The 27,719-nt window shown below is 53.1% G+C and overlaps 2 protein-coding genes and 1 long non-coding RNA gene across 10 annotated transcripts; 2 read left to right on the forward strand and 1 right to left on the reverse strand.

Moving 5' to 3' along the window:
• The first annotated feature begins 454 nt into the window (after positions 1 to 454).
• PRELP (proline and arginine rich end leucine rich repeat protein) lies at positions 455 to 13,576 on the forward strand. Of its 3 annotated transcripts, none has more exons than XM_008539334.2 (3): positions 455 to 651; positions 7,130 to 8,109; positions 11,032 to 13,576. In XM_008539334.2, exons 2-3 carry the CDS (start codon positions 7,146 to 7,148, stop codon positions 11,205 to 11,207), a joined length of 1,140 nt encoding a protein of 379 aa, XP_008537556.1. In that variant the 5' UTR covers positions 455 to 651; positions 7,130 to 7,145; the 3' UTR covers positions 11,208 to 13,576. The 3 variants fall into 3 exon arrangements, 2 of the variants coding, with proteins under 2 accessions (XP_008537556.1, XP_008537557.1); XR_011537064.1 differs by having other exon boundaries at positions 494 to 651; positions 7,130 to 9,798; XM_008539335.2 differs by having other exon boundaries at positions 494 to 641.
• Positions 13,577 to 15,159: 1,583 nt separating this feature from the next.
• LOC139081774 (uncharacterized) lies at positions 15,160 to 17,382 on the reverse strand. Its single transcript, XR_011537065.1, has 2 exons — positions 17,105 to 17,382; positions 15,160 to 15,952 (listed from the first exon to the last, which is right to left on the reverse strand). It is a non-coding gene; the product is annotated as an uncharacterized lncRNA (long non-coding RNA).
• OPTC (opticin) lies at positions 17,287 to 27,429 on the forward strand. 6 transcript variants are annotated; one of them, XM_070608783.1, is made up of 9 exons: positions 17,329 to 17,462; positions 19,120 to 19,175; positions 21,208 to 21,442; positions 22,210 to 22,363; positions 23,927 to 24,085; positions 24,892 to 25,094; positions 26,179 to 26,274; positions 26,743 to 26,935; positions 27,022 to 27,429. In XM_070608783.1, the coding sequence occupies exons 3-8, from the start codon at positions 21,215 to 21,217 to the stop codon at positions 26,911 to 26,913; spliced, it is 1,011 nt and encodes a 336-aa protein (XP_070464884.1). In that variant the 5' UTR covers positions 17,329 to 17,462; positions 19,120 to 19,175; positions 21,208 to 21,214; the 3' UTR covers positions 26,914 to 26,935; positions 27,022 to 27,429. The 6 variants fall into 6 exon arrangements, with proteins under 6 accessions (XP_070464883.1, XP_070464884.1, XP_070464882.1 ...); XM_070608781.1 differs by having other exon boundaries at positions 17,409 to 18,095; XM_070608779.1 differs by lacking the exon at positions 17,329 to 17,462 and adding an exon at positions 17,572 to 18,095 and having other exon boundaries at positions 27,202 to 27,393.
• The last annotated feature ends 290 nt before the right edge of the window (positions 27,430 to 27,719 follow it).

Here is a 27,719-nt window from a genome sequence, read left to right on the forward strand (position 1 = left end):
CATCTGTCCAGCAGCCAAACCAAGGCTATCTCCTGTGTCAGTTCACTGCACAGTGAGACTCCACTCCCTCGGCAACCTCCTAGGCTTAGGGAAGGGTTGTCACTGCTCAGAGGAACATCCCACACCCTCCCAGGTTTGGGAATCTGACACCCGACTGTGACGGGCATCAGAAGCAAGGTCATCATTAAGGGGAGGAACAGAATGGCCATCCAGCTCTGGCCTGCACAGAGGCTGCTTTTCATGCTTTTTTCCCTGTTAATTTAGCTTGTTTTTCAAACAATCCCCCCCTCCCCAGAAGCAGCAGCAGCAGCAACAGAAGGAAACGTTATTAAAGTGAGTCCACTAGTGGGCACGGTGTGCACATGGAGTCTAGAGAGGTCTGGCTGCCAAATAAAGACTTCATTGTTGTCATGCCTCCTTTCCCAACTCCCCCCCCCCTCCCTTCCCTCCCTCCCTACAATCTGCCCGTCCCTCCCTCTAACCTAACCTCCCCACCCCAGAAAAGTCAGGCAAACACAATCACGCAAGCACCACTGGGAGCTCAGAACTTCTGGCTGGCTCTCTGCTGCCACAGCTCCACGAAGGCGTGGAAGGAAAAGCAGGGAGCCTTGCCGTCTAACCCGAGCTGAGAGGAGAGGCAGGTGTGTGCAGGTAAGCCCCGTCGGGAGATGGGCGGGAAGACTCTTTGCTCCAGCAAGTTTCCTGCTCCGTTCACCCTAGGTTTCCGATCTGGTCTCTATCTTCTCCTTCCTTCCTTCCACCTTTTTCTGCTTCCCAAGGAGCTCAAACCAGCCTTCCGCGCTCCTTCCACAACCCCTTCCTTCCCTCTCTTCGTCACCCTGTCCCCACGCATCTGCTTGCTGCGGAGTGAAACCTTCTCGGTGCAGAAGTCTGCTGTAGCACAGACATTACACTACCACGGTGTCTCTCCAGATCAGCTGTTCCCATAGAGACTGGACTCCACAACCCATTTCTCTGCACCTTTCACACACTGTCACACACTGTCACAGGCACACACACACGTCCCACAGAGGCTGCACTTTCACTACACACACACACAAATACACAATATGAAGGCATCCGGTCTATTCGCCTCCACTCTCTGACTGCATCTGACATGCAGAGCTACAGCACACAGTGACCGGATACCAGCAGACACACACACACATACACACACACTGCGTCTTCTCTCACGCCTCCGCAGCTGTGAGAGCAAAGAGAAAGTGCGTCTTCCCCCTGCGATGGCAGAGCCAAAAGAAAGCCATGTGTCCCGGGTCCAGGCCAAGTAGGGAGGAGACGGACGAAGGCAGGGACTGGAGGATTTCTTAATTCTTTAGAACTTAATTGGGTAGGAGGGAGGAAAAAGTGGCTTTCCAATCCGCATAGTATCTTCTCAGTAGCTTGAATTTCTCATTGATCCAAACCACTTGGCCTTTGAAAAGAAAGAAGAAAGCAACCCAGCTTCCAAGGAGATCCTAATTCACAGCTATGGGGGCCATTCACTTATTTTTTCTGCAGGCAGTCAGAAAATATTTCTCTCTAAGGCCATTTTGAAATTATCCCAGGTTGGCAAGGAGTCCCCTTAATCAGTCAGGGAGGGGAAAATTACAGCGGGTCACTGACTGGAGCTTGTACCCAGAATGAGGACCCTGCCCTCGGGTCAAGCTGAAGGGAAAGGCACCCCACTGCTTTGAGAGAATGTCAACAATACCTTAACATCCACTGAGCACTCACTTTATACACATTTACTCATTTAATCCTCAAAACAATCTGATAAGGGGCCAGCCCAGTGATGAAGCAGTTAAGTTGACATATTCTGCTTCGGCAGCCTGGGGTTCGCTGGTTCAGATCCCGGATGTGGACCTACACACTGTTTGGCAAGCCATGCTGTGGTAGGCGTCCCACATAGAAAGTAGAGGAAGATGGGCATAGATGTTAGCTCAGGGCCAGTCTTCCTCAGCAAAAAGAGGAGGATTGGTGGCAGATGTTAGCTCAGGGCTAATCTTCCTCAAAAAAAAAAAAAAGGAAAAGAAAAACAATCTGATAAGAAGGTGTTAGCATGCCCATTTTACAGATGAGGAAACCAAAGCTCAGTGGAGGTAAGAGATTTGCAAAAAAAAGCACCCAGCTAAGCAGCAGAGGATTTGCAGGTGGGGACCCAGGTCTACAAGCACCCAAAGCATCAGACAGACTCTTCTGGGCTTCCTTCAGGAGGTGGAGATGCTGGGGGAGGAGGCAGAAGGAAGGCGACGGCGAGGCAGCAGGCTGTCCGAGGAGCAGAGCCATCTCATCCTCGTTTCTTCCCCAGTCCCTCGGGATGGAAAACTTGCTCTCCTGGACTAGCGGCCTGAGGCCAAAAAACTTCATTCTGTTTACGCTTCGCCTTGTGGTAGATGCTGGAGAGACAGATGGCCCTCCGTGATGGTGTTCTATTTATTTTTAGCACTCTTTGATTTGCATCGCATTCTAAAGCCGCTTAGCACACTTTCTTCTGCCAACAGCAGGGCGAGGATGTCGGGCTAGAGAAGCTTTTGTTAGCCCCATTTTACAGGTAAGGAAACAAGGCTGAGAAAAGGGTCATGTCACTAGGTCGTAGTGGCTGGGCTCAGAGCTCTGGCCCCCGTCTGGTAGGCGCCATGATGTTCTCCCCCAGCGCCCCAGCCAGGCTCACCCTCACACTGACTTCACCCCCAGGACCGGGGCTGAATGCACCACGCCCCTATCTCAGCTCTTCCGTTGCCTCAGGACCAGACAAGCCCTACTTGGGGGCTTTGAAAGAGTCTCGGGCAGCCTGGGTGGGCTGGCCTGCTCCTCTGCTAACAACTGAGTAGAGACCACCTGACTCTCCTGGCTTCCACTCCCTCTGGGCTTCAGGAGGAGAGAAAGGGAGTAGGATGTCTTTCAGAAGTCTACGTTTATTTTATTTTTTTGGTGAGGAAGATTGGCCCTGAGCTACTATCTGTGCCAATCTGCCTCTATTTTGTATGTGGGATGCTACCACAGCATGGCTTGATGAGCACTGTGTAGGTCCACACCCAGGATCCAAACCCACGAACCCCAGGCCATGAAAACGGAGCACATGAACATAACCACTACACCACCAGCCAGCCCCTCCAAGTCTGAGTTTAGAACAGAAAGGAGGGAACAAAGAAAGAAGGTCATCCCAATGTCCCCATTCTCCACAGCAGGGTCACAGGCTGGGTTGCGCCATGAAGGCTTAGAGGTGACAACTAGACAGGAAATCCAATAAGAAAGAAGAATGTCAGTAGGGAGTGTGGAGTAACCCTTCAACTCAGGGAGACACACCCAAACTCACTCCCAGCCCCACCCCAATCGCAGACTCTGCATACAAAGCCAGTTACCCCTAAACTCGCCCTAATGGCTTGACAAACCCATGTGGACCTCAACCCAGCCCTGCCCTGAGCCTAAACGATGCATCAGTCCTGGGTGTTCAGATCTTAAATAAATGAATTCTTGAGCTAGATGGGGACAAGGGCTATCTCACCTTAAAAAGCACAATCTCTCTGGAAAATCTGCTCTTGTATAAGCAAGTAAATGAATAAACGAAACCCCTGTCATTTGTGGAGACTTTATGCTTATAACATGACTTCACGTGTGTGATCTCACCTGGTCCTCACACAGACAAGGAGCCTGAGGCCTGGAGAGGGGTCAGAGCCAGGATTCAAGCTTAGATCTCTAACACTTGGAACTGAAATCTGAACTTCAAACTCTCTCAGGAAATGTTATTAAACGGAGAGAGAGAATTTGGGTTGAGCAAAGCAGTTGTGTTTTCCTCCACGAGCAGCAGCTTTTCGAGAGGCAGTGCTGGTGAGCAGGGCTGCAGGAGGTTGGTGGTGGGTGGTGGTCATTGACTGAGCAGTGAGCACAGCCCAGCAGACAGCTGGGAGTTGGGGAGATGCTTGCAAAGGCATAAGAAATTCAAAAATCACACACACTTATGATCCACCCCAAGGGAGCTTATGACTGGATAGAAGGTTCTGGAAGGTAAGAGCATAACAAAATGTGACTTTGATCTTTGATGGGGGGTACTATGACTCCCCCTGGAGTCACACAGACTCTGGTTTCAGACACTTAGGACATCAGGGCACACTGCCAGAGTAATGGCTGCCCAGGCAGGACTTCCCCTCCACACAGTCAAGCTCCAGCAGGAAGGGGCGTTGCCCGATGAGAAAGACTTAGAAATGAACGCCGTTTCCTCAAGAAAGAAGCATGGGCACAAGCAAGCACACACAAAGAATGGTTCAGCTGCAGGGCTAGGAGCGGGGCATTGAGCAGATCCAATTTCTCCATGGAACAGGCCCAGGGAGCTTTTCCCCAGGAACCTCCTATTGGCTCTGAGAGGAGCTTGGCCAGCCCCCAGGGGTGTGGAATGTGAAAGGGTCAGAAGGACTGGTGGGAAGAGAAGAGACCTTCCCAAAGGGTCTGGTGCAGGAGATGGGCTGAGGAAGGCCTGTGTTCACGGGGGATGGAAGGAGCAGGAGGCTGGCCTGCAGGTGGAGCTGCGACTGACCTGCAAATCTGTCACTTCTGACGGCGGGGACCAGGGTTGCCCAGGCCTGGAGCCACCAAGAAATGCCCTGGAGCGAAGGCCAGCTGCCTGAGTCACTGTGCCTTATGGAGCCAGCTTTTGATGGAAGCTCTGGACAAGCTTTACTTGCTTAACTCGAGGCCCAGCACCTGGTAGGTGCTTTTGGCGACGAAAGCAATGAAGGGAAATAGGGAGCCCCAGCCAGTGCTGGGGTGCCTCCCTGGGGAAGGGCTTCTCACAGCAGGAGACATTCCTTGCTGATTTTCAGGCTTATGGGTGATCAGAAAGCAAAGAAATGCCAAAACAAAAAAATTCAGGGTCACAAAAATTGGGGCTTTTAAAAATGTTTGTTTTTAGCATACTAACGCTTTAAATGCCCCCTTAAAATGACTGTGCAACATGACTGTGCAATAGCACGTTAGAGGACTTGTATTAATTCCTAGTTCACCAGTGACAAGTGGTGTGGGCCCGCACAGGACTCCAGTTTGGTCTCACAATGAGCGTCATCTCTGTTCAGCCCTTCAGGTGCCTCCCCAAGACTGTTCTACCCTCAACCCGAGATAGAGCCCGGAGTCTAACCACAAGGTCCTGCGTGACAGGAGGCCAGGGTGGGGCCCTGGAGAGGCTGCCTGGCGAGACCACCTCAGAGGGAGGTGGAGAACAGCAAAGGCTGCAGGACACTCTCCTCCGGCCTCCTCCTCGACTGCACTCCCGCCTGGCCCCCTCCCTCCCTCATGTCCTATATAAGGGCACACGCGTGCACACAGGACCTGTGGACATGAGTTTGCTCACGTGTATGACACCAGGAGAGGAGTGGGGTATGTGCCAGAGTACGCAGGCTGGGTGTCAAGGGTGTGCGTGAAAGGCTTGGGGAGGCGCCCTCCGCCTCTCTGGGGCTCGGCTCTGCCCTCTGTCCTGTTTCTTGTCACACTCGGCTCCTCCCGAGCATCTGACCCAGGGCAAAGCAACTGATGGGGGGGCTTCGCTCGTCTTCCTTTGATCAAAGCCAGCAAGGAGTCAGCACTGGGTCACACAAGGGAGGGGGTCTAAGCTGAATCAGGCTCAAAGGAAAAAGAGCAGGAGGCCCAGAACAGAGGTGGTGATGGCAGGGTCCAGATGCAGCTGGGGACACACTCCAGCCCGGTCTACCTCAGAGAACCCCAACAAACCTGCATCCCCGATGTGTCCCAGACCCCAGGAGGGGGAGAGGTGGGCCACCATAAATGTGAAGCAGCAACGAGCAAGGCCGGCGGGAGCAAGGTGGGAACAGGCACACTGGCAGGAGACCAGAGGGGTGTCATAGCGATGCAGGCCCTGGGGAGGGGAAGGCACAGGAAACCCCGTCCCTGGACCCTCTCCAGGCAGGCCGGGGAAGGAAGACTGTGAGAGCTGCCACTTGCTGTCTACAGCCCTGGTCTATTGCTGTTCCCCCAACTTAATTCAACTCAAGCCACATGGCCCTATCTGAGGGGGCATCAGGGCCAGTGGGAAGGGGACTCCCAAAACATCCTTCAGCAACCCGCTCTGCGGTGTCACCAAGGCTGGCAGGAAGCTCTCAACATCCCACCTCGACACCACCAACACCAGTGGCCGTGGGGAGCACAATACCAAGTCAGAAGAATGTGTGGTTTCCCCACAGCTTTCCACCCCTTCGCTGTTTATTTTTCCTTGAGCCTCCACATCTGGGGAGAAATTCTTGGTGTGTCTCCTTTTGGCAAAGACCGGCATTCTCTGAGCTGAGCACAGGGGTGGGGGTGAGCAGGGGTGCGTGCAGGGGTCTGCAGCTCTCTCCTTCCCTCCACGGATCTCCACAAGCCCTACTCTGGAAGGCAGGAGGCCTGGGTTTTTGTCTTGCGGCTGCAGCTAAATCACTTCCTGGCCTTGGCAGCCACTGCTTCCCTCCACGCCTCAATTTTTATAAACAGTAGAGTCTGGATCTGATTGGTGAATTTCAAACCATTTTTAGCAATGCAACTTTCTTTTCAAATGAATGCTTTGGCTAAACCTCAATATGTATAACAGATTAAAAAAACACAGAGCTGCTCAGGTTGGCACAGGAGTGGGTTGGGGGTGCCCCAGGGTCATCCCTTCGGTCTCCGTCCCCCAAGGGGGCTCCAGAGAAGTGGGGGCACAGTTTGAAACCATTCGGTTATGGGATCTCTAAGGACTCTCCCAGACGTGCCCCCCAGGACTCTGTGGTTCATATGTCCTGACATCCCTCTTATAAGCAGTGGATGATTTTCTCATGCTACAAATGGGCAGACTGGGGGCCAGAGACGTGAATGCTCTTCTCTAGCAAGCCCTAGGACTCCTGGTCCACAGCCCAACATGCTTTCTGCCAGGATGGCTCGCCCTCTCCAGAGCAGGCTCCACTCACTGAGGTTAGGCCTCTGGGCAGGAGATCCAGACCCTCAAGCCCTTGTTACTTTCTCACCTGCTGGATGCAGGCAAACAAGGTGGTGCTTCCCCAGGCCCTCCCACACTCCCCAGAGCCCATCCGGACCCACTCTAGCTGCAGAGACAGGGCCTCGATCACTGAGGCCCAGCAGGCTAATCACCTCCTGGGTCTCCTCCTTGCAGGTGCGGCACCTGGACCATGAGGCCGTCCCTCTGCTGGCTCCTCCCACTTCTCCTCCTCCTGGCCTCTGTGGCCCAAGGCCAGCCAACAAGACGACCAAGGCCCAGGCCCAGGCCCAGGCCCAGACCCCGGCCCACACCCAGCTTTCCTCTGCCCCATGAGCCGTTGGAGCCTACAGACCTGCCTCCTCCCCTCCCACCGGGCCCTCCATCAGTCTTTCCTGACTGTCCCCGGGAGTGCTATTGCCCTGCTGATTTCCCATCTGCCCTCTACTGTGATAGCCGCAACCTTCGAAAGGTCCCTGTCATCCCGTCTCGAATCCATTACCTCTATCTCCAGAACAACTTTATAACTGAGCTCCCAGTAGAGGCCTTCAAGAACGCCTCAGGCCTCAGGTGGGTCAATCTGGACAACAACCGAATTCGCAAGATAGACCAGAAGGTGCTGGAGAAACTACCCAGCCTGGTGTTCCTCTACATGGAGAAGAACCAGCTCGAAGAGGTGCCCTCGGCGCTGCCGCGGAACCTGGAACAGCTGAGGCTGAGCCAGAACAGGATCTCCAGGATCCCACCGGGCGTCTTCAGCAAGCTGGAGAACTTGCTGCTCTTGGATCTCCAACACAACAAGCTGAGTGATGGGGTCTTCAAGCCTGACACCTTCCAGGGCCTCAAGAACCTCATGCAGCTCAACCTGGCCCACAACATCCTGAGAAAGATGCCACCCAAGGTCCCCACAGCCATTCACCAGCTCTACCTGGACAGCAACAACATCGAGACCATCCCTAATGGATACTTCAAGGGCTTCCCCAACCTTGCCTTCATTCGCCTTAACTACAACAAGCTGTCAGACAAGGGACTCCCCAAGAACTCCTTTAACATCTCCAACCTGCTGGTGCTCCACCTGTCCCACAACAGGATCAGCAACGTGCCGGCCATCAGCAACAGACTGGAGCACCTTTACCTCAACAACAACAGCATTGAAAGTGAGTGGGGGTGGGGCGGGCGGGCCGCAGGGAGGGAGGCGGGAGACCGCCGCTGCCTCAGTGCTTTCTCAGGGGCCTCAGGGCAGGGTGGTGCCCCAAAGACCCAACTTGGCAGTGGACTTCAAGTCTCGGCCTTCCACTTACTACCTGTGTGACCTTGAACAGATATTTGATGTTTCCTCATCTGTAAAATGAGAATGGTAGTAATACCTTCCGTGGCAAAGTTGATATGAGGATTTAATTGTTTGATATGGATAAAATGCCCAGAATCCCACGCTTGGAGGGTAATAGGGTTTCTTCTTCCATCCCTTCTCATGAGTCCCAGCATCTTTGCCTTCCAGATCTATGGGGAGGGTAGACACGGGACAGAGTCCTGGACATTCTCCTCAAAGCAGAACAGTGACATGTAAATACAGCTCTGAGATGTCCTGGGCCTGCCCGCTGCAGAAGCTGGCAGCTGTGAGAGGAAGCTTCTTCCCCAGGCTGAGCCTAGGTTTTGAAGTGTCTGGGAAAGGTACGCACAGAGAGACAGCCATGTGCTCAGGGTGAGCAACTGGTAAAAATGGGGCAGCCAGAAAAACACGTCTGTATACCAGTGCTTTCTGAGTCTATCTGGAAGGCTGGAATATTTAGCCACACAAGACAGTATATTTAAGGCAGAATTTGCCTAAGCCACGTTTACAAGGTCCTAGGCTTGGGGTATAAATTGCAATCCAGAAAAAGAAGCTGCAAATTGCAGTTTTCCTTCAATCAAAAATGTCAGGTCTGAGCAGAGCACCAGCAGAAAGTTTGAAAAACGAGAGACTATTATCTGCTCTGTGAGCAAAATGAGGCTACATCCTGATACACACGGAAAGCAGCAGTGTAGGATGAGGCAGCCAAGCGGGAAGAGAAGCAACCCTAAAGTCATAGTAGGAACCCTTAGCTTCCAAGCCAAAGGATGAGGGAGACTGTCGAATTTCTACAATCTCGAAACAAATGGATGGCAGAAGCTTGTTCAGTCATCTGGGATAATTACACAAAGCTGGGGAGGGTCTTTCTAAATCTTACAGGAAACAAATTCAGGAAAAGGGAAAACTGCCTAACTTTACCCTGCAGATAGTAAACTGATGGAACACATTACCCCCAGGAAGCTGGATAGGCCGAAAATAGAGGCAGAAATGGTACCTTGATTAATAAGTGGCTGACAGGTCTCTCAGGATTTGTGGAAGAATCGGCTGCGGGACATGCAGCCTTCTGAGGTTGAAGACAGAACATCACAGCCTGTGCACACGGGCCCACCCCAGCCAGCCCTCCCGTGGGCCTGACAGACAGCAGGGCTGAGTGGGTCCACAGTCAGTGCCACGATGCTGTTCTTAGCAGTGGTCGTGATGCTGCCACCCATGCTGTCCTTACATTTGCAAAATGCCCTCACCAACATTCTCTCATCTGATGACGAGGTGCCAAGCTCACCATTTCCCAGATTTGGGAACTGAGCATCAGGGTGGTAAGGGGACAGTCGAAAGTCACAGAGGCCATAAGAAGAAAATCCACCTATGGCAGGGCTCTTTCTGCCGCACCAGTGATGAAGAGAGAAGAAGACAAATAAGAACAACAGCCAGGCCAAGCCCACGGACAGCCAGAGAGCAAAGGTTAGGGAGAGCAAAACATCCACTTAGAAGATGACATACCCACGCCATCCAACAAGAGGTGAGGGAGAAAATGGAATCTCACTTTCTTTTTTTTTTTTTAAGGTTAACACCTGAGCTAACATCTGTTGCCAATCTTCTTTTTTTCTTTTTTCTCTTCTTCTTCTCCCCAAGCCCCCCCACCACCCAGCACATAGTTGTATATTTTCAGTTGTGGATCCTTCCAGTTGTGGCATGTGGGGTGCTGCCTCAGCGTGGCCCGACGAGCAGTGCCGTGTCCGCGCCCAGGATCCAAACCAGTGAAACCCTGGTCCACCAAAGCGGAGCACACGAACTAAACCCCTCGGCCAGAGGGCTGGCCCCTGAGTCTCATTTCCCATTTGAAACCTGCCACAACTTGTCCACAACCTACCTTTCCGGCTTCCTCTCCCTAGAATCAGTAATCACTTCAGAATCAAGAGGCTCGTCAGCCACCAGACCCCCGAGCTGTCCCCAGGCCCCACTTCTTCTTCCTGTCATCCCTATTGCAGCCCAGGTAACCAGCTTCTGTCCACTCTCATGCTTCACATCCAGGTCACAGGAAAACCTCCAGAATAATTCTCACATCCACCTGCTGGCTTCACCCCATTGTTTCTCCACTCCATAGCCAGATTCATCTTTCTACAGCATAAACCTGATCATAGGACCCTTCCAGATTTAACACCCCAGGACGTCATGGTTCATACATCCTACCATCCCTCTCATAATGCAGTCCTGCTCAATGCCATTCCTCAGAGTGGAGAGCAAAGCCCCGGTCCCTAGTGGAATATTTGAAAGCCTACCATAATTTTTGGCTACAACTTACCTTTCCAGTTTATGCTCCCTAGCACATCACACTTCACTATTTACTACTCCCAGATTCCGCCATGAGCTTTATGGCCTCCATAACTTCATTCAAACGGTCCCTCTACCAGAACACCAGCCTCCACGGTGCCACCTGTTATACTCCTACCTATCTTTGAAGGTCCAGCTCAAAGTTCACTTCCTCCACGACTCTTCAGAGTGAATTTCCAATAACCATTGTTGATCAGTTCCGACTTAATTCATTTTACAAACAAGTAAAGCGAGCCCGGAAGTTAAAGTCGACTCATCCACGGCCACACATTCCCAGAGTCAGCCAGTTCCAGAGAGGAGAACGCAAGTCCTGACTCTCAGTCGTCCACCCCTTCTCTTTCCTGTCTTTGCCTCCAGCCCTGTCCGTCCTGACTCCCCCACCCCACCTACCCTGCTGACTTCTCCCCTTCTTTCCCCATAGAAATCAACGGGACCCAGATCTGCCCCAACAACCTAGTCGCTTTCCACGACTTCTCCTCGGACCTGGAGAACGTGCCACACCTCCGCTACCTGCGGCTGGACGGGAACTACCTGAAGCCGCCCATCCCGCTGGACCTCATGATGTGCTTCCGCCTGCTGCAGTCCGTGGTCATCTAGGCCTGTCTGCCCCTGGAGCGCCTCGGACTGCACTGGAATGCTGGTGGCCCAGGCGTCTGTGCCCACCATTCGTTTTCTCTCTCTCCCGTTCTTGCTCCCAGCTAACCCTTGCTTTACCCCACCTTCCTGAGGCAGAAACAAGCCACATACTCTGCTGCACCTGCAGTTTCTAGAGCCAGACTTCCAAGGCCTTGACTTGGTCCACTCAGCTTAAAGACACCCACTGCACAACCAAACTTCTGGCCCCAGAAGCACAGATGCGTGCCTAAAGATGTCATATCCCATTTTCTCTCCTCCTTCCCCCACCACACCTGGGTAGGTCTGGGCCATGGACTGACATCTGGATCTTGGTCCTGGCTGAAGCAAGCAGAGATGGTCAGGGGCAGCCAGAGGTGAGGTTTGGAAACGCCTGCTGGAGGGTCCGCCATCATGGGCAGCTCTGGCCCTAAAAGGCCGAGAAACCCAGGGCCCCTTGGCCAAGGATCCCACCTTTGAAAACTGCTGCTTGATGGCTCTCTGCCAGCCCGTGTTCTCCAGAGAGGAAGTACCAGGGAACGGCCCCGGGAGGGTGGAGGGTCGGGGTTCCTGCAAGGGCCTGCATTTGGCCACCTCTTCACAGGGATGAGCTGGGGCCCTCCTTCTCCAGGGCGAACACAGCACCCGCCCTCCGGGCTGGGCCTCCCTATCCCAAGAGAGAGGGCAGGGAAGGGCAGTCAAGGAGAGGAAGGCTCGAGGAGCCAGGAGTCGACCTGTGGGAGAGGAGCAGGAGTCAGAGCCCAGGAGGCCCGCATGGGTACAGACGGGTCCTGCAGCCCCCTTGGCCACTCAGGACAAGAGGCCTGATGCCCTGGGGAACAGTGTCTGCAGTGGAGGGTACAGAGCCACCAGCCCCGCCCCACCATCTACTTCTCTGTCAGTGTGGATGGCCCAATCCTTTCCACCCCCCAGGAGTGCTTCCTGAGAAACTGCTGGAGAAGGGGCGGAGCCCCTGGAAATCTCCCAGAAGCCTCTTCCATGTGTGCAAATTGGCCTCCCCTCTCCGACAGACACATCAGCGACACCTGGTGGCTGGTGCAGGTCACAGCTGGCTCCTGTCGTCACCTCTCTGGTGTGGCCTGGGCTCCAACTTGAAGAGCCGTGGGTGACGTGCGTGGTCTCTCTCCTCTGGAGTCTAAAGGGCACAGAGCACAGAGACCCTGAGGCGGGGGCTGACTCCCACCCTGAGTGAGCACCGGGGGGAACCTTCGGGAACCCAGATGACAGTGCAGTTTGTTCCCATTTGCTGTGACCTTGCCAGTCCCTCCTGCTCTCGCTCCCACATCTGTGCACTGAGGAAGGGGTAAAAGGCCCCTCCGAGGCCCCTCCAGCGCTCACGTCCCAGTCCAAGGCCCCACCCTTTAGACTATGCTCTAATGCAGGACAAGTCCTAAATATTACCCCTTCCCTTGCAGGAATTTATTCCCTGTACAGACTACCCTCCCAACTCCCGCCCCAGCCCAGGTGAGCCATTTGGCAGGCCTCCAGGTGGAGCCTGGGCCCCACAGGGCTGACTCATCTTCCCCACCCCCTCAACTGTCTCCAGGGGATGCTGCCCCCCCTCAGCCCCTGAGTGTCTACGTTGGTGAGGCTGAGGGAGGATGTTCTAGAAATGAGTAGGATGCAGTGCCCACCCTCAAGTTAGGTTGAGAAAAGCTCCAGAGATTTTTAAGAAATTGGATTAAGCTAGGTCTCTAAGTTCAAGAAATTCCCACTATAGTCTTTCTCACCTTTCTCCTTTGCTAATTTATAGAAAACGGACCGATTTCACCACAGCCCCCCTCCCTATGCTCCCATACAACTGCCTCATTCTTCCCAGCCGTAGCTGGTTTCTCCAAGGCTCCTGCTTAAAGTCAATATATTATCGTGGCTGTAGGCAACCCGGTGCTCTGGCCTGGATAAGCCCCCTACTGCGCCTTATTCACACCTTGCAACCTCAGCCCCTTGATGAGGCCCTGAGTGGAGCACAGCTCCTGTGGTTCCCGGGGGGGTCATTCCCCTGCAAACCTGAACTGCTTTGTTTCAGGAGCAACACAGTCACCCCCATCTTGTGGCCCCGTCTAAAACGTGTCCGCTCCCTGCACTGCTCCTGCGGCTACAAGCTGGAAAGGCGTCAAGTTAAATTGGCTTTACAGAAACATCCCCCACAATGTGCTGATTTCCCTCGGGTTTACGGAAGCCCCCTCCTCCGTACACAACTTCATGCTCTCAGTGCTGTTTTGTGTACTCTGTACATAGATCTATTCTTTCTTGAAGACCATGTTAACTTTGTGAAACATCTTTCACATTCCAACAGGCTTCACAGCAGAGGAAATAAAGTAATATGAAAAATATCCTGCTTGAACTTGACAATGGGAACAGGTCAACAATACCTTAAAGCCATCTCGCCACTCCTCTTCCCCTGCCTCCCACCTCTTACTTGCTCTGAGAAGATGAGTGGAGAAAGGATGCTATTCTTTTTTTTTTTTTTTTTTTAACAGGAGAAAATTAAAGCTTTATAACATGTATACATGGGAGAGGCCCAGGCAAACTGAGAAACTCACCAAAATGGCAGAATTTCACCCCTTAAATACCACCCTCAGCTAAAGACAAAGGAGGATGTTGAGCGTGGGGGAGTCAGTTGTGGAAGATCACCAGAAAAGCACAGTAAACAAGAGTAAGGCTATCATGCAGATTTAAGTCCTTGCCTTCTGCATTAAGAGTTTCAAGAGATGAGGTCATCCCCCTTTTTCCTAGTACAGAGGGAGAAACATTTACAGAAGGAGATTTCCTTTACAAATGTAAATGTCTCTTAACGAAGGGTAACTTCCGCTTCTCAGAGTTTCTCTCCTGTCTGCAGTTTTTTTTTAAGTAACCAGCCCAAAATAATCCTCATGCCAAAGAGACATATCTTATCTTGGGGTGGCCAATTCCAGTCCCCCACAGTCCTGCCTTTGAAACTTTTAAGTTTCACAGTTCTTTGAAACTTTAAGAAATTTCATAGTCCAGAAGCTGAGTGGCAGATTGTTGCATCCCACTGAACACATTTCTTAGTCCTGATAATAGATCAGTCCAGTTAAATTCATTTTAGAAGGCAGTGATGCAGGTTGGCTCCCAAAGTGAGGCCTATATTGTGGAAGCAAACAATCAGGTGTTTAATAAGAAGTATTTCTATGAAAATAAAAATAAAAACAAGGTTAATGGGTGGAGCAAATTATAAACGAGCTACTGAGCCCAGGGGGTAGCCAGTCAAGAAGATCTCTAGATGTCAGAGTTGAAGCATCTTTTGCAGCTTAAGATGTCTCTGATGATGTCATCAGGCATTCGGGTATCTTTCAGAGTGGCTTACAGCTTACACAGCCTCACACATGAATCTCTCTTAAGTTTGTATCAAGTTGTTAAGCTTCAGTTTGCAAGTCTTCAGGAAAAAGGTCAGGTTCAGTTCTCAATGATTCAGGTGAGATTGCTGGAATCTCTGTAAACAAGGTACCAGGTCAATATTTCCAAGTGGCTTTATTCCACAAAGTCCAATCTTTGTTCCTGAAAAGCTGTCTTGTCATATCTGAGCCTGTGTGTTTCTCTCCAATGTGATAGTCCAGTCAAAGCAAAGTGTTTCCAAATTCTGGAGGGATCAGGTAGGGAGAAAAATATAAATGTTTCAGTTCTGCTCACAAAGGTATAATTTCACCAAGTTGTCATCAGTTCGTATGGTCCTGTGTAATCGATTCTTTTTGGTCTTAATCTTCTTTAGCAGTTTTACGGGGTCATCAGTTTCTCCATTAGACTTCTCTAATTTTGTAGCCAGTTCAGTTTTATAATCAGAAAGCATATCAGAAACCTGCATTCCAGAGTGAGTGTCAGAGTTCTTTCCATGAATCTCTCAGAAGACAAGACATATTTACAAAAGCAAAAGCATCAAAGGAAAACAATAACTGTCTGTAAATGACAAAAGATTTAATGACAATTCACAAGGAAATTTGGTTATTTCTGTGGTATACAACACCTTAAAATAATAACTAGAATTATGGCTGACAACGAGGACTAATCAGAATTTTAGGAATATTATAAATTTCAAAACATTTATATCAATAACATTTACACACATAATACCACCTAAGAAACTTTATCATTACTTATCTGACAATGCTTCCCATGTAATTTAACAGACCAAATAAACCTAATTAGTTTAGAATCTTTCTCCTTATAGGAAGAGAGAGCAAATTTCTCTGAGAAGTCCCAGGGGCCCTCTGAAAATCCCTAGAGAAATTCTCTTTCTTCATCCAGGTCAAAAGAAAGCCGTTATTCAGGACTTGAATATTTTTTGAGGGAGAAGCTTGTCAAAAATACCAAAAGGCAGGGCCAGCCCAGTGGCACAGCAATTAAGTTCACATGTTCAGCTTCTTGGCAGCCTGGGGTTCGCTGGTCCGGATCGCAGGTGCAGACATGGCACCGCTTGGCAAAAGCCATGCTGTAGTAGGCGCCCCACACATAAAGTAGAGGAAGACGGGCGTGCATGTTAGCTCAGGGCCACTCTTCCTCAGCAAAAAGAGGAGTATTGGCAGTAGTTAGCTCAGGGCTAGTCTCTTGCTGCCTCTCATCAGGGGTCCAGGATCTCTTGGCTGCAGCAGTCCAGGAGTGAGCAGTGTCCAACCAGTGAAATTTTATCCCATCCAAGTCACCAAACTGTAGGGGAGGAAGACATTTCCTCTACATGTTCTGGGTCCTCCTGGCTGGACAACAAATTAAATTCACATGAGACAGAATAACAGGAGAAAATTAAACAAAGCTTTATAACATATACACATGGGAGAGGCTCAGGCAAACTGAGAAACTCCAAGGATGCTATTCTTAAGAAACTCTAAGAAAACAATCCTAAAGTCTTTTGTCCATGAATTTCCCCCAAACTAACAACCCTCATGAAAAATAATTCCTAAAGTCAGACCAGAATTCTGACAGCTACATTTGAAGCCCAAAGCCCTGGATTCTTTCAACCTACAGATACAAATTGCTGAGGGAACCCAAATGCTCTGCACCGAGCCAGACATGGAAAGACACAAAACAGTCACCAACCCTCACCCAGGAAAGCTTGCACACTAGTGGAGGAGACAGTGTAAGAATCACAAACAGTAGAGAGCTGTATCAAGGTGGAGAACAAAGGGCTACGTCATCTGGAGTGATCTACTGGCCATGCAGGTGTTCACAGAGGAGCGAGCACCGGGTGCCCAGAAGCACTCTTCAGATTCCAGAGTGGGCTGTGGTCCTCCTGGCGCACAGCATCTTCTTCAGGATAGAAGCCGCCAGATGATGCCCTCCCCCTCCCCCTCCTAAACACCTGTTTCAGTTCAATTCAGCAGGGTTTCGGTGGACACCCCCTAGGTGCAATGCTGCCAGCTAAGAATGCAAGGATAGGTAATATACCCCACGCCCTTGAGGAATTCACAGCTTGGTAAAGGGGAAAATCCATGAATTAATAATTGCATGTCTTGAGTATCTATAACAACGCTGTGTAAAAGAGCGTGGTGCAGAGGCCTCTACCTCTGTGTGGGAGAAACCAGAAAGGTTCCTATCATTTGAGCTGGATCTTAAGGGTTAAGTCAGATTTTGCCAAGTGGGAGAAGTGGGGGAAGCACATAACCCGGAGGGGAAACAGCATGAGCCCAAAGGCAGCAAGGCGTGGAGTTTGCCCTGCAGGGCGTGTGTGTGTCTGAGAAGGGGCGAGGGCCGTGTTCCTGTCATGGAGCTATGTGGCTACAAGCCCTCAGCAGGCAATATATTCCTGTTGTTCAAAAAGCAGGAGATTCCTGAAATTTCCACGGCCCCCATCTCCCTGCCCAAGAAAGGGGCAGCAACAGGGTCAGCTGGCCAGACTTCTGTCCCCCCACCTGCCACCTCCGTTCCATCAGCACGCCTCGTGCTTCTCCTAATGAGAGGTTCGGATTAGAACGCGCCCCCGCCGTCCCTCTTCCAGGCTTTCCGGGGGCTGAGGCCCCGCAGCAACAGCAGGAGGGCCAGACGGTTCCCACACAGGCCACCGGCACGCGTCCCAGGGACCCTCCCCGAAATCCACAGGACACAGCGTGTGACGGCGAGCTCTTGCAGCGAGGGTCGCAGCTGCCAGACGGTGGAGGACGTGAAGCCCCGTCAGGAGCTGCTGGGGGGCGGGGGGCGCATGCGCGGTAGCGCGCTGACTCCGCGTGCGGCCCGCAAAGCTGCAAGAGTGAATGGGGAGCCAATCGCAGGGTAGGGGGCGCGGTGGCAGTGCTGGGAGAGCGGGAGGGCTGGCGCGGGTGTCACCGAGGAAGCGAGAAGCGGGGAAGGAGTCGGGCGGGCGGCAGGGGAACGAATGAACAGTCTCTCCTGCGTCCTGGCAGGGAATGAATGGGGTGGGGTGAAGGGGGAAACGCGCCCCTGGCTGCGGGGGCGCAGGGCCTCTGGCTGCGGAGCCCAGGCTATAGAGAGAGTGAGGGAGGACAGCCGCCAAATGCGCCATCTGCTCCCTGCGCACCCTCAGCTCCTGGCTCTCTCTCCCTCCACCCAGCAGAGCCCTGTGGTGTCTCTCCCCGGATGGGGGCTGCCCGGGCGCAGGAACATGGGTTGCTCTGTGACCGGGTTCTTGGGCTGGGGGAAGCCCCCTTCACATCAGCTGATGCCCAAAAACACTGCAGGCCAAGCATTGCCCCTTGGGCCAAGTTGCTAGATGTGCCCCTTCACCTGCTGTGCCTGGCAGAGATGAGTTCTGCGCAGGCCAGCTGTTTTGAGGCCAAAACTCGGAAGGGGGGCGGAAATGAGGTGAAGAACGAACAAAGGAGGGCTCCCTGGTCTGAGAGTCAGGAAATCCAGGACCTGGCCCTGGCTCTGTGTGACCTTGAGCAAGTAAGTCACCTCCCCTCACTGGGCCCCGGTTTCCCCATCCGTGCAATAAGGGGTTTGGACTAGACGATGTTTAGGGAACTTGCAGCTAGGGTTCAGCATCCGGTCAGCGGGAGGCAGTAGGGGAAGGAGCATCATTGAAGAGCCTGGGCGCATGTGCAGGCTGGCAGGATCTTGGGGAGACATCTGGGTCCGCACCCCCTCCTTCAGCAAGGACTTACCCTGCAGCAGCCTGAGGCACCAAGGAAAGGAGCATCTCTCCAGATTGGGGAGGGGGTGGGGGGTGTACACTGAGAGGATTCTTCTCTGCCCCCTGAGACCCCAGACAATGCCTTCTGGTGTTTGCGATCAGGAAGTCCTTTCTAGGGCCCAACTGAGCAGGTTTAGAGAATTTCCTGTACCCTCCTCAAGGTCGCCATCAGAGACCTTGAAGTTGGCTTTCAAATGCTACCCCATCCCCCATTCACCTTCTCTTGGAGTCGCCCTCCCTCTGGTGATTCCTGTTCAGTTCTGGTCCCCTGTTGGGGCTCTAGGTGGTGGAGCTGGTCAGCGTACCCGAGCTCAGCCTTTTTTAATATTTGGGCTCCATATAGAGCATCCTCATTCTCTGTCAGGAGAAAGGCAAGCCCCATCTCTCCACATACCCCACTGCCCCCTTCTTTGAGAGTACAGAATCTGCGGGGTGGGGCCCCTGAGGGGATGGGAACTGCCTGCCCCCTCAAAGAGGGTGGCCAGGAGGAGAGAGAGGGAGCAGAGAGAGAGAGAGAGAGAGAGAGGGAGGGATGGGGGGGAGGTGGGGAGGGGTCTGTATAGGAAGTTGGGGGGGAGGTGTGGAGGGAGAGAGAGAGAGAGAATTCCCTCTCATCAAGCAAGGGAACTGGATGGGGGACCCTGCGAGGAAAGAGGAGGGGAAACAGCTGGACGTCAGGGAGGAGAGAAGTCGGATTGGCCGCATGCTTGCCTTGGCCAGCTCCCGCCCTCCCCAGGCACAGTCTGCCAGCCCCACTGCCTGTGCCCTCTCCCTCAGAGTCCCCACCTCTCTGGAAGCTGTGAGGCTCATCTGGAACCCGAGGAGTACACAGGGTAAGGTTCAAGGGTGGCTGCGTTAGGCCCGTGGGTATGCAAGTGCCGGAAAAGAGTGTGGGCTGGGTGCCGATTGGGTGGGAGAGAGGACACTTCAGGCCTCTGGGCCAGAGAAACTGGGGGAGGCTTGGGGGGTGGGGGTGGCAGCAAACTCTGTCTTAGGACTTTTTTTTTTTGAGGAAGATTTGCTCTGAGTTAATATCTGCTACAAAGCACCCCCCCCCCTTTTTTTTGGTGAGGAAGATTGTCGCTGAGTTAACACCTGTCCCCATCTTCCTCTGCTTTGTATGTGGGATTCCTCCACAGCATAGGTTGATAAGTGACGTGTAGATCTGCGCCCGGGATCCGAACCCGCAGACCCCAGGCCACTGGAGCAGAGCTTGCAAATCCAACCACTGTGCCACCTGGCCGGCCCCTGTCTTAGGACTTTTTTCAAAGACTTTTTTAACATTATCTAATTTGGTTTGGAGTGAAGCATGGGAAGTAAGATGAAGAGATACCTCTTGCTACTGCTAGGAGCTTACCTCTTGCCCAGCTAAAATAAAGAAAGGGGGAGAATCTACTAGAAACTTGTGCAGCTGGCTTGGGGAGGGCTGCATTATCAAAAATGCACTAGATACCTGACACCCACACCGCGCATGTTCTTGACCCATCTGTGCATATGTGGGTGAACTTACACGCGCATCACACGTGTACATAATCTCCTGTGCACACACACAGGTGTACATACATATCTAAGGAACTTTCTGGGTGTGTATACACTCCCCCAACCACTCCCAAAGAGCTCTTTTGTTTCTGTGATCATTTGTTTCTAAAAAGCTGCATTTATAAATGTATTTTATAAGCTAGCATTCTTTTTTACAGTGTGTGTCCATTTTTAAGCCCATGTCCCCTAAGTGGTTGGGGCATTCCTGGACCTGGGCGTGCCCTATTCAATTCTGTACCCCCAAAGACAAATCCAATGCCTGGAGCATAATAGACACCCTGTAAATGTTTGTTGATCAAATCCGTGGATGAATGGATAATCTTTTTAAAACTATAGGACTCCTTGATGTTGAAGTGTCTCTAAATCCTGTGTAGTGACTAACGGTTGTACTCTGGTATGTGATTGTGTCAGAGAGAACAGCCTGATAAATGCATGAGCGTGTGCCTAGTTAGCGGGGAGGTGTGCAGACAAGGGGACGTGCACGAGCGTGTCTGTGCTGAGTAGAGTCTGTGCCGGCTGCACTTGCCTGTGTGAGTGAACATCTGAGTGTGGTGAGCATGTTATGGGGGAGCAAAATTAGCCACCCCGAAATGTGTCTCTTTGCCTTGATAGAACAAAAGGCTCTGAAAGAAGCTTTGACCGCCCCCCCCCCCCCCCGCAACTGCCTGAAAGAATTCAGGGTAGAAGCCCTGGCCCAGGACAGGCCGTCACCGTGGAAATCTCTGGATGTGGTAGTCTGGGAGGACCCTTGCGAAGCCCACTCTCGTCAAAGTTCTGTCTACCAAACAGTTGCTTTTCCATGTCCATGTACCGCCTTCCTCCCCTTTGAAGCCCCAAACCACTACCCCAACGTCTGCCTTTGTCTTTAGCGGAAGGTGATACTTAAGGTGGCAGCTGTGGCCATTCTGGCGAGCAGCTCAGCTTTCCTGAGTCTCTCCCATGCATACATGTTATAACGCTTTGTTTGATTTTCTCTTGTTATTCTGTCTCATGTCAATTTAATTTGTAGCCTGGCCAGAAGGACCCAGAGGGGAGAGGAAGTGTCTTCCTCCCCTGCAGTGTAAAGGGACTCCACGGAGTCGGGGTGGGAGTCCCCTAGACACAGCGCAGCTCTCCAGAGCCTGCACGTGTATGAAGATGCTGCGTGTGTGAGGAAGAGCGTGAGAGTCTGCACTTGTGGGGTGGGAAGTGGGCAAGTGTGTGAGCCACTCCCACAAAGCTCCAGAGACCCCTGCCCCTCAGACGGCTGCCCCCTCTCCTGCCTACCGCCCAGGGCTGGAGGCCCAGGTGACTCACCCCATTCTCACCCCAAGCTTCCCTCCCCAGGACCCCCATGAAGCTCTCAGCTTTCCTGAGCCTGCTGGCCCTGGTGCTGCAGGAAGCGGGGACGACTTCTCTCCCAGGGAAGGAGAGGAAGAGGAGAGAGGACCAGAAGCACAAGGACCACAGTTCCCGCACAGCTCTGCGTCTGGAGAACTACGTCCCGAGCCTGGACAGCTACGATGAGGTCATTGACCTGAGCCACCATGAGCCCACAGACCACAGGGACCAGCTCCCCGAGGTGAGGGGCACACAGCAGACCAGCTGCATTCCCTCCAAGAAACTGGGAGCCCGAGGCCTGGCCCCTCTCCCTTGCTCCATGATGCAGGTGTCTCAAGCCTGCAACTCTTTCTCCAGGAGGTGGAAATTCCTGTCCCTCCATAGCAACTTGTTACTTAGATGATAGTAAGAAAGAGGACAACAAAACTTCAATTTCTTTGTCCGTTTGTAGAAAACTTGGTGGGACTTCCCTTAGAAATCATCTATCACCCCTCCCCGCCTCGCCTTCAAGTAAGACCATAAGCCGCATTTCTTTGGGACATCAGCAGTGTCCTCATATTCTCCCTAGAAAAAAGAAATGCCACCACCTCCTATCTTTTCTTAGACTGTCTTCAGTCCGAAGTTCTTCCTCAGCCCTTGCTGGCCTTGGCGGGAGCTGATCAGAAGCCAAGCCGGTGTGCTGTGTGAGCTTGGTCAGTGCGGGGCGAGAGCAAGAGCTCCAGCCTAGGAAATCTGGAGCCGGGGGCTCTGGCTCAGCCACCAGCTTGGCCACCAGCGGGCTCCGTGACTCCAGTCCGTCTGCTCTCTAGGCCTCAGTTTCCTCATCCACGTAATGAGACGTCAGACCAGATGCTCTCTGAAAAGGTGTCTTTCTTGCTCACTCCTTCTGCTGTCCTTCCCTCCTTCACAGTGACTCTTGGCAAGTTTGAACTTGGTCACTGAGGTTCCCAGAGCCCAAAGTTAACTTCCCCTCAGGCAAAATTGGCTTCCTGTGTGCTATGTCTCCAGGTTAAAGGGACCAGCCTGCCTCCTCCAACCAGCGTCAGTTCCACTCAGAGCCTTTTCGCTCCAAGAACACCCTCTTCGAACCTGACAATGACCAGACCTACTCCACTGACCAGGCCCACTACACTGGGCCTGCTGGGGTCCCCGACCAGCCACGGTAAGTTTATAGTCACAGGTCTCAACATCCATAGGCGATAGGCTACGCAGACATGACCCTGCACCACAGGTACCAGGGGGCAGAGGGTCAGGGCTAGCCCTTACCAGCAGGGAGAGGATGGAAAACAGCCACAATAAAAACAGAAGAAAAAAAATCCAAGAGAGAGGCTGGCTGTCCCAGATGCTTTTGCTCGAATGCACACACTGGATAGGAGACAGAAATGCGGGGATTCTGCTCTGCCTGGCAAAGCCACCCTACCTTAATTAATAGCATCACTGGGGGAGCAGGTTGATGGTAATTAGATTAGAGACAATTAAAAGCCTGCAGAGAAGAATAAATAACTTTGTGGCTGTCACATGGCACAGGGGCAAATGGAGCAGTCATACTGCTCTCCAGCTCTCAGCTCCCTCCTTAGCAGCTCTTCCCCGTCCTGAGGCTGGGACGCCGTCCTCCCTTGCCGTGAGCACTGGCCCTCTGCTGAGGCGGCAGAACGGAGGCCGAGGAGGGGTGCCGTTCGTCCCAGAGTCGCCTGCTTTCAGTCCCTGTTCTCCTCTGGAGACATTTGCCCTGGGCACATCTAGGGCTCTGGGGCATCTAGAGAAGACGTTTCAGTAGGAATCTGTGACCTCACAGAGCGGCAGAGTCCCAGGCTCAGAGAGACCAGAAAGGGCCTCATCTTGGTCTGCCACTCAAGGCTTTGGGATAAGAAAGGCGCTGGGGCCCTCTCTGCTCCATCTACACTGTCTGGTCACTGCTGGCAAAGAGGAGCTGCCTCTTAATCCTCGGGCAATGTCACTGCTTCACAGAGTCCCCCTTTGAGTGGGAGTGGCCGTGGTCTCCCATCATCTCTGGCCCTTGGAATGGCAGGTGATGGAAACCTCCTGCACTGTTCGGCTCTGTGAGCCGCTACAGTCTTCTCATCTTCTCAGCTTTGTAAACTCAGTCTGAGCTCGATGGCCTGGCCCACGTCTCGTGACCGCTAGTCATGGACCGAGAACAGACGAGGGCTGTTTCCCAATAGAAAGCTGGGGTGCTGATACTGTAAGAAGGGGAAATGGATTCTGGACAGGCGTTGGCCACTCCACCTTGGCTCTGTTATGCTTCTTGGAGCCACACAGAACGTGTTAACTCCTCACCCACAAGGCAGCCAGCAGGCTCAGCAGCCATTGGCCATTCCAACTTAATTGTGGCTTTGTTTCATCTTCACTGTATTTTTGGGGACCAGAAAGGAGCCCTGTGGAAAAGAGACCGAAGGACTTGCCGGAAACACCCCCATAGGTCCAGGAGACCCCGCACAGAGCCAGGGTCTGATGCCAGTGCTCCTGGACTGGGACTGAGGAATCACCGAGGTGGATCCGCTTCTCCTAATTGAGGCCGAGTGCCAGGCGGGGCGCAGCCACCAGCACTGCCTGGTGCACTGTGACAGTCAGTTCTGGGCGGCAACCAAAAAGGACACAGACGGCCGTGGCTCAGACACTTCCTGGGGCAAAGTCCATCGGTCCCAGAAGCTGAAGGGAGTCTGACTGGGGGGTCTCCCTTTGTTCTCTCTTCCACTGGGACCAGGCCTGCCTACCTGTCTGGTTTGTGTGTGCCTTGGTTCCTCCGTGTACTGTGACGATGCTGACCTGCAAAACATCCCCCCTCTTCCCAAGACAACCGCCTACCTGTACGCCCGCTTCAACCGCATCAGCCACATCCGGGCCGGAGACTTCAAAGGGCTGAGTACGTAATGCCCTGGCAGAAGAGGACGGCAGGCCCGGCAGAGGGAAGCCCCCGGGGTCCTCTCCTTCCCTACCCGGCACATGAACAGTCCCCAGGGACGGGGTCCCACCTGTGTTAGTCTTTCCCTCTTAGCTTTCAGTCTTTCCAGCCAACAAAGGGAAACAGCCCCAAGACTCTAATTCTTTCCTTTGAAGATTTCAGATGGCAGCAGTGCCCTCTGCCCATTTGTTCTCCTAAAAGCTCTGGGAAGGGGAAGATATGATCAAGCCTCCATTTTCAGTATGTTCCGGCATGTCTAGCTCTGTGCCCTCCTGGCCTCTGGACAGGCCATGCTAACTCGACTCTCCATGGCACTGACGCTGTTGACATGGCCTGTGTTTGCTGGTTTGCTTTGCTGCTTTGGGACTTATACCGTGCCTGCCATGGGAGACCTGGGCTCGAATCCAGGTTCTGCCACTAATAACCACAGCCTTCAAGGCCTCCGTGTCCTTTGGCGTAAACTAATGGTGGAAGGGGGCGGGGGGTAGACCAGGGATTCCTGGGCCTCTTGGGTCTTGCCCTGGAAAGGTTTCTTCCAAACCGATCCAAGGTGGGCAGCCGCCATGCAGGACAGAACTCCAGGGGAAAGACTGCAGAATCAAGGGCTTTTTCAGAGAGTCCTGGTGTATCTGTTCTCTCTTCAGGTTTGGACCTGGTGCAGGTGGAGCGCTGGCTAGCGTTCCCTACCTGAGAGGGTAGAGCAGGTCCGGGCAGCTCTGGCAGGGGCAGGGGAAGATGGTGTGTGCGTTCTCTCCTGCATCCCTTAGCAAAACTGAAGAGGATCGACCTATCTAGCAATTTCATCTCCTCCATCGATGACGATGCCCTCCGCCTGCTGCCTGATCTAAAGGATCTCATCCTCCCAGAGAACCAGCTGGCAGCTCTGCCTGTGCTGCCCACTGGGATCGAGGTCCTGGACGTCCGCCTGAATCGGCTCCGGAGCTCAGGGATACAGCCTGAAGCCTTCAAGGTGAGTCAGGGCCTTCAGTCCACCGCTGCCACCTGCCACCTACGCCCACGGCCACACACACACACAAGCCTTGCCCTCCTAGGATATCCCTGCTCCAACCCTGGTCTGGGGTATGAAAATCAAACCCTGTTTCTTCGTCTATTTCTTAGAGGTTCTTTTTGTTGCAATAAACTGATTCTTACTGAAGAAAAGGTGTTTGACCGCGTGCCATCCCAGGCACCTCCGTGGAAGGGAACTCGGCCTCATGGGCCTCTTACTGGGGGTGGGGGTGGGGCTGGGGCTGTCAGCGACCAGGCCACTGCTCTCCGTCTTGCTCTGGGGCACACGGTCTCTTGGCTCCTTTCCGTGCGCCTGCTCGTTCACCTCTCTGCACACCAGCATCTGCTGCCCTAAACCTCTGACTAACGTGTGACTGACTGCAGTGGTGCCGGCTCCTGCCCTAACTCCCTGGACCCTTTTCTTTCAAAACCACCTCTAACTAACTGATCATTGTCTTTCTACGAGCAAATTCTCAAGAGAGACAATCTGACTGGTCACTGGCTGGCAGTTTTCATGGGAAGGGGTAACATGTGACACAAATATGCCCCTTGCAGCTGCCCACTCAACAGGGCCAGGAGGAGCCCCAGGCAATTGCAGTGAAGAAATGGAGCATGGACCAGATTGGCACTCAGGCTCAGTCAGCCTCATGTGTGCCTGTGGCTCTCCTTCTGCTGGTCTGGATGTTTCCAGAACGTGCTCTGCACAGCTGCTCCAGGTTTAGCATCTGGAGGCTTCTCATTTGGGGAAACCCCTTCTGATAGCAGAGAAGTTGAGGTGGGGCTGAGATGCCCCCTTGTCCTCCCTTGCAGCCCAGCCCGCTCCTCGCCCACTCCTCATCAGCAGCCGACGGGCTCCTTCGCACTCCCCCAGCTGCCGCACCTCCAGCTGCAGCTTCCCTTCTGCATCCAGTTAGCGCCTGTGCGCTCCTGAGAGACGGGGTGTCCCCCACAGCACCAGCACAGAGCCTGGCCCACAGCTGAGTCTCAGGGGTCACGTCAGCCACCCCTCCCTGCCAGGGCCCGACAGCCTTCTTTCTCCTCCCCAGGCGCTGGAGAGGCTGCGGTTCCTCTACCTGGCCGACAACCTGCTGGAGTCCATCCCCGGGCCCCTGCCCCTGAGCCTGCGCTCGCTGCACCTGCAGGTGAGCGGCCTCCGCAAGAGCAAGGGGGCGCGCAGAGCCCAGAGCCCAGAGGGCAGAGGGCTGAGAGCAGGAGCACCTCGGGCAGCGGCGGGGTCTCCTCACAGAGAGCTCACTGGAGACGCGGGTCACAGGTCTCGTCCAGGTCGTAGTCCACAGCCTCAGTGTGACTTCCTCCCTCTTTCTCTTTGAAGCACCTCCCCTCCCTCCACGGCCTTGCCCCAGCTCACCCAACTGCTTGTCCCTTCTCTCCTTGCCCTCTGTCTCTCCTCTTCCCTTCAGCCCTGTTCATCCCCCCCAGCCCGCCCCGCATCCACCCTCCGTGACCTCTCCTCTCCTCGCCATTGTTGTTTGGCCTTCGTCTCATGTACCTCGGTTTCTCCAGCTGCAAAAGGGGAGCAGAGCTGGTGGGGATAGCTGATGGAGGCTGGCTCTCCGGCAGAGGCTCAGCTGTCAGAGTGTTCTTTCCAGAATAATAGGATAGAGACCATGCAAAGAGACGCCTTCTGCGACCCAGAGGAGCATAAATACACCCGAAGGCGGCTGGAAGACATCCGCCTGGACGGCAACCCCATCAACCTGGGCCTCTTCCCCAGTGCCTACTTCTGCCTGCCTCGGCTCCCCACAGGCCGCTTTGCCTAGCTCAGCCTCCCTCTCCGTCCAGGTCAGAGCCCTTGGGGAGCACAAGGACACAGGCCTCCGGGCTGTAGGGTCCAGTCTCCCATCTCTAAACAGGGGTCTTTCATCCAGGTGCTGATCAGCCTCGTGATCTAGTTGCAAAAATCACTCCCTCAAACGCACACTGAAATGTCCGGTAGCCAAATGTGCATCCCATGCCTCTTCCCTCCCACCTGTGGCTCCTGGCTCAGAGGGTGGTGTTGCCTGCAGCAAAGCTCTTCCCCGTGTTCCCCATCCCTCCTACCCACACAGAATGCCAGGGAAGCCACGGAAGAGGAAGAGGAGGAGGAAGAGGAGGAGGAGGAAAGGGGAGAAGCAGTGGGGTGCTGGAGCCAGCTCTTTCTACGAGACTTGCAAGAACCGATTATTAAATTTTCCAGAATTTTGCAAGCCAGTTAAACACAGCCATTGTTAAAAATTAAATTATATAAACATGCAATTAAATATGTTGAAAACAAAACAAATAAATACTCAAACTCATCACTTCGCAATTATTTTCCTATTAACCGTGCTCTTGAACGTGTTTACGTCCGTGGGATCTGTGTGGTAAATACAGTGACATGCTCCTGTCTTCCCAGCTCCCTTCGCAGTGAACATTGTCGTTTGAAATCAGCCACGTTGGGAGTAGTTATTCCATGGAAATTGGAAAATGCTACACGTTGGGGTTTTTTTTGTTTTGCTTTTTTTTTTGGAAAGCTGGTTGTCAAGCATTTGCTGGCACCACTGAGGAAAAAGAACATCTATTTAACTAGCCCTCCCTCTCCCCCAGG

The sequence above is a fragment of the Equus przewalskii genome, unplaced genomic scaffold (genome assembly GCF_037783145.1).
Source record: "Equus przewalskii isolate Varuska unplaced genomic scaffold, EquPr2 ChrUn-1, whole genome shotgun sequence".
Lineage (NCBI taxonomy): Eukaryota > Metazoa > Chordata > Mammalia > Perissodactyla > Equidae > Equus > Equus przewalskii.